This window comes from Podarcis filfolensis (genome assembly GCF_964270895.1).
Source record: "Podarcis filfolensis genome assembly, chromosome: 9".
NCBI lineage: Eukaryota > Metazoa > Chordata > Lepidosauria > Squamata > Lacertidae > Podarcis > Podarcis filfolensis.
Window position 1 is genome coordinate 22,494,096 of NC_139610.1, and position 12,374 is coordinate 22,506,469.

General features: G+C 41.8%; 1 protein-coding gene across 2 annotated transcripts in view; it reads right to left on the minus strand.

Moving 5' to 3' along the window:
* Positions 1–12,374, minus strand: part of TUSC3 (tumor suppressor candidate 3) — a 128,049-nt gene that overhangs the window by 88,025 nt on the left and 27,650 nt on the right. For both annotated transcript variants that reach the window (XR_014551989.1, XM_083630678.1), the window contains exon 2: positions 171–340. Coding sequence is in view for 1 of the 2 variants with exons in the window: in XM_083630678.1 (XP_083486804.1) it covers positions 171–340 (170 nt within the window). In the remaining variant the exon portion in view is untranslated. The remainder of the gene's footprint in view (positions 1–170; positions 341–12,374) is intronic.

Here is a 12,374-nt window from a genome sequence, read left to right on the forward strand (position 1 = left end):
TGAATATAGAAACTAATGAATTAACATTCAACTTGTATCTCACAAATAAACACAAACATGTGAGTTGACTACATAACTGATAAAGAACTGATAAATGTGAAAACATTGACTGAAGGCAGATGATCAAAAGAGAAGACCAAAAAGTTCTGCTTCCAAGGGTATAAACGTACCTGCAAACAGAACATTGCCTCTGCGGCTGGAGAGCTGTAAACATTACAATCACCGAATAGTTGCGAGGCGGGGCCTTCACAAATCTTCTGAATTTGTCTCCATTCATGCGGATGACTGAGCGCCTTGAACTCCATTCCATAAGTTGTTCCACCTTCTCAGCTAAAAGGTTCTGAAATCAAGAACAAGCAGAATGGTTGGTGCTGCATTTTAAAACACAGCACGTCCCAGGAGGTAGCCCCAGTTCAGACAGTCTCCGTTTAATGGACTATCAAGTTAATAGAAACTTTCTTGTCTTATAGATCTTACTGGCAAGCTGCTGGAATATCATTGTGGGAATGCCAGGGTTGGAAAAGGATATTGTAGCAATATAGGCCTACAAAGCTTTTCTGAGCAAGTAATCTTTTCAGGCACACAGAGGCTCCCATTCACAAAAATGTGTATTAAAAGGCTACCAAATATGCATAAAAATAATATCTTAAGGGTTGCTTTATGTGCTACAGAAATGGTACATATACAGTGGTACCTCGGGTTACATACGCTTCAGGTTACATACACTTCAGGTTACACACTCCGCTAACCCAGAAATAGTGCTTCAGGTTAAGAACTTTGCTTCAGGATAAGAACAGAAATTAGGCTCCGGCGGTGCGGCGGCAGCAGGAGGCCCCATTTGCTAAAGTGGTGCTTCAGGTTAAGAGCAGTTTCAGGTTAAGAACAGACCTCCGGAACGAATTAAGTACTTAACCCGAGGTACCACTGTACACTGTTAGAAACTCAGATATATAAGCTAGGCACCAAATGGTTCCTTAAACCAGGGTTACAATCGCTAAAATGGAATGTCTAGTTGCCATTTTCAGGTTAGATGGCTCAAAAGTCGTATTTTTCAATACAACCTTTTGGTTCCTAAAATTTGTTCTGATTGTGCATATAAAATACCACAGATAGCATTTTACAGGATGTGTTGTTAGTGTGTGAAAACAGGCAAGACCCAAGGATCCCCAGCCATGCACCTCCAGATGTTGGAAGTAACAGGTGCCATCCTAGCACTCGGGCATCTTCACTTGGTCACAAGTGGCTGACAACCACATACAAAATGTGCCTGGCAAATTTTGAATGCTGTGCATACAGCCCCAATTTTGTAACATGCAAATACAGGAAAAATCAGGGACATGACGCCCCACTACACAACCAGGGTCAGACTCTGCCCTCTTTCAGTCAAGTATCACATCACTTTCCCAACAAACATTTAATGGTTACTGGCACAACTTGAATGCAGTAAATAAATCTCTCATTAAATAAACAAGGACGAAACTAGATATAAGGCAGCTGGGGCTCTGGCAGTAGGACCAAGGCATCTTATTCCCTGCAAGCAGCAGGAATCGCTGGCCTAATTTTAACAGCTCTGCAGTGCCACCACTGCAGATGGGTGGACAGCAATGTGGCAGATTACATCCCAGGAGGAATCAGGTGACTGAAAGAACCAATAGGGTCCATGGGGACTGTAAAGCCGACAACGCTGGCCTAGCTCCACAATATGCATAACTTGTCCCTTGGGAGCAGACTGAGCTGCTTCACCATCTGCCCAACTACTACCCACTACTTTGCGTGCTCAGCCTCTGGAACCCTTCACAGGCTTCCAGGCCAGCAATGCGGACGAGAGACAAGTTTCGGAACTGGAACTGTGGACCAAGACCACAAATCATGATTGGCAACTGTCAAATTAAAAAAGGGAAATGTCACAACAGATATGCAATAATGACCTTGTGCGACTTTAAAAAGGAAGTTATCCCTTCAGCAGTCCAATAATAATTGAAACTGCTGAGTAGAAGCATTATGTTAGATCCTTACCACCACTTATCAAAACTAGACTCTGAAATGATAGGCTATTGCTCGCCACCAGACTCTAAGAAGTGCTCCCCCTCTCTATGGCTTCAGATAGCCTCGAACCCAAGTCTTGCAGCACTGGTATAGGCTTCTTGTGGGTGAATGGGGAGTGGGCAGGAAAAGGGTCAAATGTATTTTTTACTTACCAAACTGCTGCAGGACTTTCCCTCCTGCACTGGAGGGCTACTGACCCTAAACTTGATGAGCTGAGAGAATGCAGTTCTGGAGAAGAAAAGGCACCCCCCAACTCAAATTCTCTGCTTCCAGGATACTTACTACAAGTTTTTAGGGGCTTAAGCAGGTTAATTCCCTTTCAACTCACATATTAACACTGTGCCTCACTGTTCTCAGCCATAGATTTGATTGTAACACATGACTTCTGATTTCACCAAACTCTTTCTATATGCTTAACTGCATAAACAATCTGTAAGCTCACAGGTCCCTTCCATTAAGTTTTGTTTTGTTATTTTTGTTGTTTTCTTTTAATTCACAAACATATGCCCTTCTTCATACCTACAATGTCCCCCAAATATATAGAATCCACTACCCTAATTTTGGAGGAACAAGTTTCACTTCCAAACTGATCCGTACTCAACCATCTGAGTACACTCTTACAGGGAATTATTCTAATTTCAGTAACAGCCACGTAATAGCACCACCATTTTTTCCTAAAACTTAGATTCACAATTAAGTTTTAGTAAGAGGCTGAGAGGAAGAGATTTTCTGAAAGCAGAAGATGAGTTTGATAGTAACACACAAGGCACATTACCCAATCTTTCTCCCATCCAGAGCGAGGAACAATTGACCTCTGCCATTCACAGGTGACAAATTGAGGGTTGATATTTCAGGAGTGGGTGGCTTGCAATTGCATCAGGGAGTCCTTATGGTTTTTTCCTTGCACTTTTCCTTCTCCCGCTCTCCCCTATTTTAAGGCACCTATTAGAGGCACTACCTCCATTCTTCCTTCCTAGACTGACCATGGGAAGGAAGAACAGCTGGCGGTGAGCAGAGCTCTGTTGTTGCTACCAAAACCACCAGCAGTTTCAAAAGGGTCTGGTTTATTAAAAAAACTTAAAAGCCCCTTCTCCTAATCATTTCATCACTCTCCTTTTGTTTCACTTCAGTAATTCAACTGAAATGGCCCCCTCCCAGGACACAACCAAGCCTCAAAAATGAAATGAGATCGGTATTGCCCTCTATTAAGCAGACAAGGCTCCTATCTGCCAGTGGATTATACTTGTGAACCAGGGAAAAGAACACTGTCGGATTACATAGTGACTGCACACACTCTGCCTCTCTCTGCTGTAAGGTTGGGAGACAATACACAAATGTTAATAAAACGGTGTTAGTTTGGCCACAGGGCTGGTAGCCTAGTGTAGACGACTCTCCATTGCCCGCTTTTTTTGCCTAACCAATTCCAAGCTCCAAATCCAAAAAACTCAACAAGACCAACAAGGATGCAGGTAGAATACCAGGAAGGGGTGGGAGCTCTGTATTGTGCACAATATCCCACGAATGACTCTCTGCCTCCTGGATAGAGGTTGTGGCTGCGTGCTCAGTACAATAAGCTCCTGACCCTCGAGGAACAACTCTGTCCCCTCGAGGCAGCTGAGAAAGTTAGAGGGATTGGAGAATGAAGCTTTAATAAATGGGACAGTGGTAACTTATTCCCAGGGTGCCAGTTCCTCTGCTGAAAAAGGGAGTGAGGGCCTTGGGGAAGGAGAGTATAACTCTGAGGAACAGCAAAATGGTACTGTAGGACAGGGTTTCCCAAACTTGGATCTCCAGTTGTTTTTGGACTACAACTCCCATCATCCCTAGCTAGCAGGACCAGTGGTTAGGGATGATGGGAACTGTAGTCCAAAAACAACTGGAGACCCGAGGGAAACCCTGCTGTAGAAGGAGCCCATTTCTTGGGAGGCAAACAACTATCCCCTCACATCAAGGATACTTCTCCAAGGAGTGGGGATCTCCTAGTAGTGGGTGACTTGTTCATTAGAGATATAATTAGGTTTGCGATGGGTATGCTGAATGCATGGCGACTTGCCTGCATTGTACAAAGGTTGCAAATGTCAGGTCGCGCCTACATGGTTTGCTGGACAGTGGTCAAACACTGTCACACTGGACTTCAAAAGAGAAAATGTCTAAAAAATGATGGATCTGGTGAAAAGGAAAATTGAAAAGCAAAGCAAAGAGGGTCAAATCTCCCATGAACAGTCGGGGGTTATTCAAAATCACAATAACAGAAGCTCAACTAGAATCTATACTGCAGATCAGAAAAAGTACCAGCGGGGCCAATATGATGTCAATGTAGTTAATGAGCAGTCAAGAAATTATTAGAGGTTACAAGGCTTCCTTCAGAAAATGGAAGTCTTGTCCAAATGAGCAGAGCAAAACAGAACACAAATTCTGGCAAAAGAAATGCAAGCTGGCAATAAGGATGCTAAAAAAATAATTTGAGGAGCACATTGCTAAACAAACAAACAAAACCACGCACAAAGACCAACAAAAGATTGTGTAAAGACATTAGTAGCAGGAGACCAGCTAGGGAGGCAGTAGAACCTTGGGATGACAAGAGAGTCAAATTTGTGCCAAAGGAGGAAAAGGAGATTGTAGAGAAGCTGCATCAATTCTTTGCATCTATCTTTACAGAAGATACAAGGCAAATCCCTGTGACTGTACTAACTTTTCCAGGAAGGGAGTCTGAGGCCAATAGTAGTGACGAGTTGATGTTCTAAGCCAGGGGTAGGCAACCTAAGGCCCGTGGGCCAGATGCGGCCCAATCGCCTTCTCAAGCCAGCCCCATGGATGGTCCAGGAATCAGCATGTTTTTACATGAGTAGAATGTGTCCTTTTATTTAAAATGCATCTCTGGGTTATTTGTGGGGCCTGCCTGGTGTTTTTACATGAGTAGAATGTGTGCTTTTATTTAAAATGCAACTCTCGGTTATTTGTGGGTCATAGGAATTCGTTCATTCCCCCCCCCAAAAAAAAATATAGTCTGGACCACCACATGGTCTGAGGAATGGTGGACCGGCCCACAGCTGAAAAAGGTTGCTGATCAAAACCTAACAAAAATGTTAACTGGTCACTATGATTGACTTAGGAAGGACTGGAAAGGGATCCAGGGAGAAACTATGAAATTACAGACTGGCTAGTTTAATGCCTTTTCTGAGAAAACTGGTGGAAAGTATTTGTTAAAGATAGAATTACAAAGCATATCATAGAATAGGCAGGGTATGTGTTTGCTTTCATACAGTGGTGCCTCACAAGACGAATGCCTCGCAAGACGAAAAACGCGCAAGACGAAAGGGTTTTTCGGTTTTTGCGTCGCTTCGCAAGACGATTTTCCCTATGGGCTTGCTTCGCAAGACGAAAACGTCTTGCGAGTTTGTTCGCTTTTTTCCTAAAGCCGCTTGAAGAGGCGCAGTTGCGATGCACCGTGCTTCACAAGACGAAAAACATCGCAAGACGAAAAGACTCGCGGAACGAATTAATTTCGTCTTGCGAGGCACCACTGTACATTTTAAGCTGTTCTAAACATACTTGAATTTTTTAAGATGGCTTTTCATAGTTTATGCGTATTTTAAGTATGTTTTGAATTGATTTTAAATTATACTGTTATAACGTATTGAGGGCTGCTTGGGGAGGAAGGTCAGGAAACAAATTTAATAAATAAATAATGCAGATGGTATCTCCTGTGTCATTTTTCAAACAAAAGCTGATCCAGAGACGCAGCCTTCAAACCATACCCTTGGTTTGACTCGGAGACTCAGGATTTAAGTCAAAAAAGAAAAACAACCCCCAAAACCATTGTTTAAAGTACTTTATGGGTCTGGGGCACCAATTTCCTTGCCTCAGTAAATGTGGTCCTATGTTAATACCCTGCAAAACTTGAGGTTTAGACTGAAGAGGATTAACAGAGCCAGGAGTACTCCTGGTGACTTAATAGTCCCTTGTCAATGAGGCTGGGAACAACCTATTTACACAACAGGTAAATAGGTACATAACCCAAGATGACTAGGAGATAGTTGAGAAAAGATGACTCACCCTTGCTCCCCACTGTAGCCAGGGAGAACAAACAAACTAGCTGAGTAGTAAGCAATAGAAGCATTTTTCAAGAGAAAAACAGAAAATGAAGCAGAGAGCTGGGCTCTGAAAAAGTATCAGTTTTGGGTGAGGTGCTTTTATCTGGAGATCTGAAACAGGGCCGTTGCTTTAGCTGTCTGCTGGAGTGTAACACTATGTCTCCACATACTCTCAACCAGTGCTATTTTTCTAGAATAATAGGTGCCAGAACTCCCCATGAACGCCTCCTTTGTTCTCTTATAATGGCAATGGCACCCACCTAGGAGGTGCCAGAACTGAGTTCCAGTGAGTTTCTGTTGAAAAAACGAGCCCTGCTCTCAACCTTTACATTTATAGATCAACTCAAATATTACACAAAAGGCTGTAGGATGCAAGTAAAATCTTCCAAAGGAAGCCAAACCAGGACTAAGCGCTGTTACCCTGGTGTTACCAAGATGCTTTGCTTTACTGCCATTTCAGGTGTATCCAAGTGCCGTGACCACCAGTGCAGCCTAGTGTAGCAGGAAAAAAACAAGCTTGCTCCATCTTCCATGTGATAGCATTTTAGATATTTGAAGATGGCTACCATATCCACTGGTGGAGGAACGGGAGTGTGGAGGGAGTGGACCACCCCCGGCACCACTATTCTGGTAGGGTGCCACTGCAGTGCCCCCGACATGCGCCAGCAGTGCACCACGCCCCCAGAATGCATGCCACGCCCTTGCGGGTGGCATGCCATACCCCCAGGGGACACTAGCCACGCCCCTGCCTGCTCTCCACCCCCAGTAGTGGAGCATGCAGCTTCATCACTGATCATATCTCCTCTCAGTCTCCTCTTTACCAGACTAAACGTATCCAGTTCTCACAACTGTTCTTCATAAGGCTTGATTTCCAGACCCTTGATCATCTTGGTCACCTCCTCTGCACATGTTCCAGCTTGTTAATATCCTTCTTAAACAGTGGTGCCTGGAACTGGACAAAGTGCTTGAGGTGAGGTCTGATCAAGGCAGAACAGAGCTGTAGTATTACTTCTCTTGATCAGGGCACTGTACTTCTGCTGATGCAGCCTAGAATAGAATTAGCTTTTTTCTCCTGCTGCACCCTACTGCTGAAGCTTCTATGAAGCCTATGGACTACTAAGAACCCTAGATCCTTTTCATGTGTACTACGAACAAGCCAAGTGTCCCTCATTTCATATTTGTGCTGCTGGTTCTTCCTACCTGACACCTGTCCCTACTGAAATTCATTTTGTTAGTATGGACCCAGTTCTCCAATCATTTAAAGTCACCAAGAATCCTGATTCTATCTTCTCCAGCATTAGCCACCTCTCCCAGTCCGGTGTCATCCGCAAATTTGATAAACAACCCCTCATTGTATTTATCCAAGTTGTTCATCAAAAATAGTTACACGAGGATGTGAGAATGGTTCTTAAAAAAATACGCAGGCAAAATACACACTGGTTTTTTGTTTAACTTAAGGATAGACCTGGAAAATCTAGCAGCAGGATCCACAGCAGATAAATGAATATGCAAAAACCACATGCTTTCCTATGGTAAATGAAATCTGTAACAATGGCAGTGGGGAACAACTGATTCTCATTGTGTCACACCGAAGATGATATTAACAGATAGCACCTCACTGGCTTTGCGATTTAACACCTGTAACTATTTGAAAAGTACTTTTTTCTTTTGACCATGCCTGTGATGTTTCGACCTTATTGTAGATCTGCAGCAACCCCCCTTCCAAAAAATAAAAAAATCAATTACCAACACAAGGTGAAAAGGTACATTAAGAATTGTCATCAAAATATTAATTTGTCTAAAGCATCTGAACATATGGTTTAGAAGATCAATAAAACTATGGAATCCAAGCATTTAAGTATACCATAAAATATGTCGTCAAAGTAGGCTCGTCAGCCAGATGGCTACCTACCAGGTCTTTATTTTAAAAATGCCATCTGAAGAGTGACTACATCAGTATTTGCATACAGAACATTCTAGATTAATGGCTGGCTACCAAATGCTGCAAAAATAGTAACAGGTTTTGGGCTCCACGCCTTTGCAGGAATACCTATCTACAAGTTACATCCCTGCAATATTAGGACAATATTAACAGCTTGCGACATTGTGCCAGTTAGTGCAACCCATCTTAGAATTTCTTTTCTGGCTCTGCAAAGTTAATTAGTACCAGCCGGTCATTTCAAATGCTTATGTTGGAAGCAGGCAAGAGCTTAAGTTGAACCATGGTGCATACACTTTGCTTTTGTCATGATATGACCTCAGTTTAACTGGCTCTGTATGTTGTTTAACATGTAAAGTTGTCTTTGGTTCAACTGCCATTGTTTCAAGTAGTCCAGTAGTGCCCACTCTGAAGGATGGAAATTCTCCAAGAGCTTTCCCAGGCTGGGACCCTTTTTAACTAGATCTGCTGAGCACTGAACATGAGATCTTCTACATTCCCTTGCTCAAATCACAGACTCTTTTAACACCAAATGCTCCAATTAAAGCTTCTTGATTTTTGAAATATTATTGTTCCTCATGCAAGGCATTTTAAGTGTTTTGTACTCAAAAAGCACTTTTTGCACTCTTATTAATGAGTAACATTAATAATATGCAAGTGTTCTTGTTTAGGGTACCAGCTAGTTATTCATTTTTCTCCTCCTACTTCCCATTACCTTTTACTTTTCCAATTGCTACCGTTCATTCGGTGGCAACTGAGTATGCACAGTATTCATTGTGCTATTGTTTTGGGCTGGAGTGGTATATTCAGTTTTCAAATTATTATTATTTTTAAAAAAGATTTTTAGTTTTAGTTTTTAGTTTTGTCTCTCATTTTAGCTACAATCCTAGCTGCAACTGACTTTATTAAAAAGAAATGATTTCAGTTGTAACACCATTTACAGAACTACCCTACAGACTGTCCACCACAAGAAATGAAGAGCAGCATGTTTTAAGGACTTTACATCAGTGGTTTTTATCAACTGCTCTAAAAAAAAAGACTCAAATTGCTTCAGTAAGTAACTAACCACAATCTACTCCAGCAAGGTCAAAATGTTCTCCTTGTTTTATTGGCCACCACCCTTCGCAACCTGCTCCATGAACAAGTCGAACTCATTAATCCAAGATTTTTGCTGCATGACCCATTAACAATTTTACTATGGAAGTGTGTTAGCCAATACCGAGAAAGAAAGTAAATTGAGAGTACATGCTGTTCAGTCCAGGATAACATTAATGCAGCAAGGGCAAGATGTTGTACTCAGTGCCCAAAGAAGAGAAAGGGCAAGATGATGCAACAACTTAGCTGCAGAAACAGTGAGCAAAGTGTACAACAGATTGCTGGCTTTGGTAACAGTCTGGGAGGGAAGCTCTCTTTGAATACTGGATACCAGAGACCACAACCACAGAAATCAGTCATCACTTTCATGCACTGCTTGTCAGCTTTCCAGAGACATTTAGTCCAACACTCTGAAGGAAAGAGAATGCTGGACTGGGTGGACTTTTGCTCTGATCCGGCATTACTCTTCTTATGTTCTTATAAAAAGAGAGAGTCAAACACCACTAAGAAGCAACCTATTTTTAAGGAAACTAGGTATATGGGTCGCCAATTCAAACAGAAGTGCTCTGTAATGTGAGATCCTTGAACTGTTGCAAAGAAATCTGAGGCAAGCAGAGGTCTCCCTGCTTCAAGTCTTCAGGCACACACACATAGACCTCCATTATCTGCCACCCCATACACTTCTCCGAAACAAAAGTATAGGGTTTTTTTGTCCTTACGGGTGGAATGGGGTAGCAGCCAAGAAGAGGCTTTCCACCCCTTGGATTCATGCTCAAATGTCTGAAGAGTCTTCTCAAGGCTTTCGACCTCAATAATCAAGGGTACAAATGTAGGGGCACATAGCTGTCTGTCCTTCTCTAAAAGAAACTTTAAATCCACTACTTTCTGATTAGGTAGTTTCAAACCTGCAGGTGTACTTTTTTATTTTAAAGAAACCTGAATTTAGCCATTAATGATATTTATCTATCCATTCATTAGCGGAAATAAAATTTCCCAAGCAATTTCCCTTCATCACTTGTTGTAATGAAAAAAAAGAGGGTACAATCTTCATGTGTATGATCATGTTACACTTATTGGAAAAGCTGGAAAATAACCACTTCACATCTAAAGGACATACACAAGTGAAAGATGAACTAAATAGTTACATTCACTATTTTCAAGTGATCCAAGTTCAGATGCCATGTCTTCTGAATGTATTTTTTGTTGGGGGGGGGGGGAGAACTAAGCAAGTAAGTTGTGTAACAAGAAAAATTCTATTTGGTCATTGACACTGAAAAGAAAGGTCTTGGAAGCCCATGTACCAGTTCATAAAACAAAGGAAGACAAAGTAATTTCAGAGATAGATAGAAATCATATGACTCTGAAAGGTAAATATTTGCAAAACTTAAAAAAGATACTGGAATCTTTACTGAATTGTCTAGTATTAAAGTCTCCTGTGATGTTACACAAAGGGATCCAGGTGCAAACCTGTTCTATGTACAGAAGCAGTGTCTCTGGTTTGTAAATCACTTATGAGACGTGCATACAAAATTATAGCATAAGAAATGGACACAGTTAACCGAATCAGAGCATAAAGATATTACGATTTCCCATAACTACTGCTAATGTAAAATGCATTAGAGCACTTAACTGCCGGAGTTCCAAACCATTGGCTCAGTGTGACATTAACACAGTTTGACAAGAGATATTGTCTTCAGCATGAATCAATTCTCTTTCATTATATGCATACATGTAAACAGATTGCTATAAGGCTTACCAATATCTTGTATGTAAGCCATTGCATAGGCTATACTAAAACTGACCCTGAAACGTGGTACCAACATACTACCTAGAAGTGGACGAGGAGGATACCAGAGAGGCCATAACTGCCAAGTAATGTACCAAGCAATGTAGTTCCTTCTTCTATTCCAGTCAGTTAATGCAGCTGCCATTGAGTGTCAGACCACTGGTCCATCCTATCCCAGTTATTGTATGCTTTGTTAGTTCTTCTTCATGGTCTCATTCATTTATTAAGTACACTTACAGTCCGCTCATCCTTCATACCTCTGAGAGCATACAGATTACATGAGCTTTCTCAAACAGTCTACCATCCTGAGACCCACAGTTGTTTATGTGCCCCCAGATCATACTTGGGGTACTCAGAGATAGCACACTCATTTTTAGAGTCCCTGAGCTGGAACATGGGAGTCTCTTCTTTCCATACCAGATCTCTGCAAACCAAGAAGCAAGGGGGAAAGACTAGGGGAAACTCAATGACCTGCAAGGGGTGAGGGGAATCTGATGCACCAGAATACGATGCTTAGGTTACAAATATATGGGTGTTGGTTATTAGCCTCTAAGTTGAAATCCCAAGTGCTAGCCTGGTGCTTATCCAACATGCAATTCACAATCTGAATGTCAGCTTTTAAAACCTGATTTATTATTATTAAACTCATTTTTTCTTAGTTTGTACATGTCTGTCTTTATCGCATCAACCTGATGTCTCTTAACTGTTGCTTCAGTGTATTATTAAAAATGTGCAATTTTCCATACTCCATTTCCCATCTAGGCTCTATAAATAATTCTGGATCTCCATACTCCTCTCCTCCTTTTACTAATTACCTCTAATAAGTATCATTTGTGACTATCACTTCAGCAATGCCATACAGACAACACAGAAAACTGACAGTAAATTTAAAAAGTAATCCTCTGATTCTACCTGAACCGAAATTCCAGAATGCTTTCCATTGTGCTGGAAACTGGGGGAAAGAACAGCAACCAGAAAGTCAGTACGAACCAAACACACCAAAATGGTTGTTGGTAATGGCCATCACAAAGCTTACAAATGTAACATGTAAGGGGCAGCCCACTAGTGCCAAGTAATATGACGAATGGAATGGCAGGAAGAAAAAAATATTGTGAGTCTTTGAATTAGGAAAATTACTGGTCTTTACTGGTTGTGTAAACATTCCAAAGCAAACCAAGCATTTGAGGTACAGATTATGGTATTTAGATGGTGTTGGGATACTGCCAGGGAGACAAAGTCCATCATGGCCCCCAAGTCGTCTCCGTTGTGATCCATCGATCTCCCGTAGACAACGCAGTATCAATTAGTGACATGAGCTCCAGAAATAGCTTGCCACATTCCAGAGCTGATGCACGCTCTATCAGCAGAATTCGCACAGCGAAAGATGCACGCAGGAGGGCATTATTTACAACTT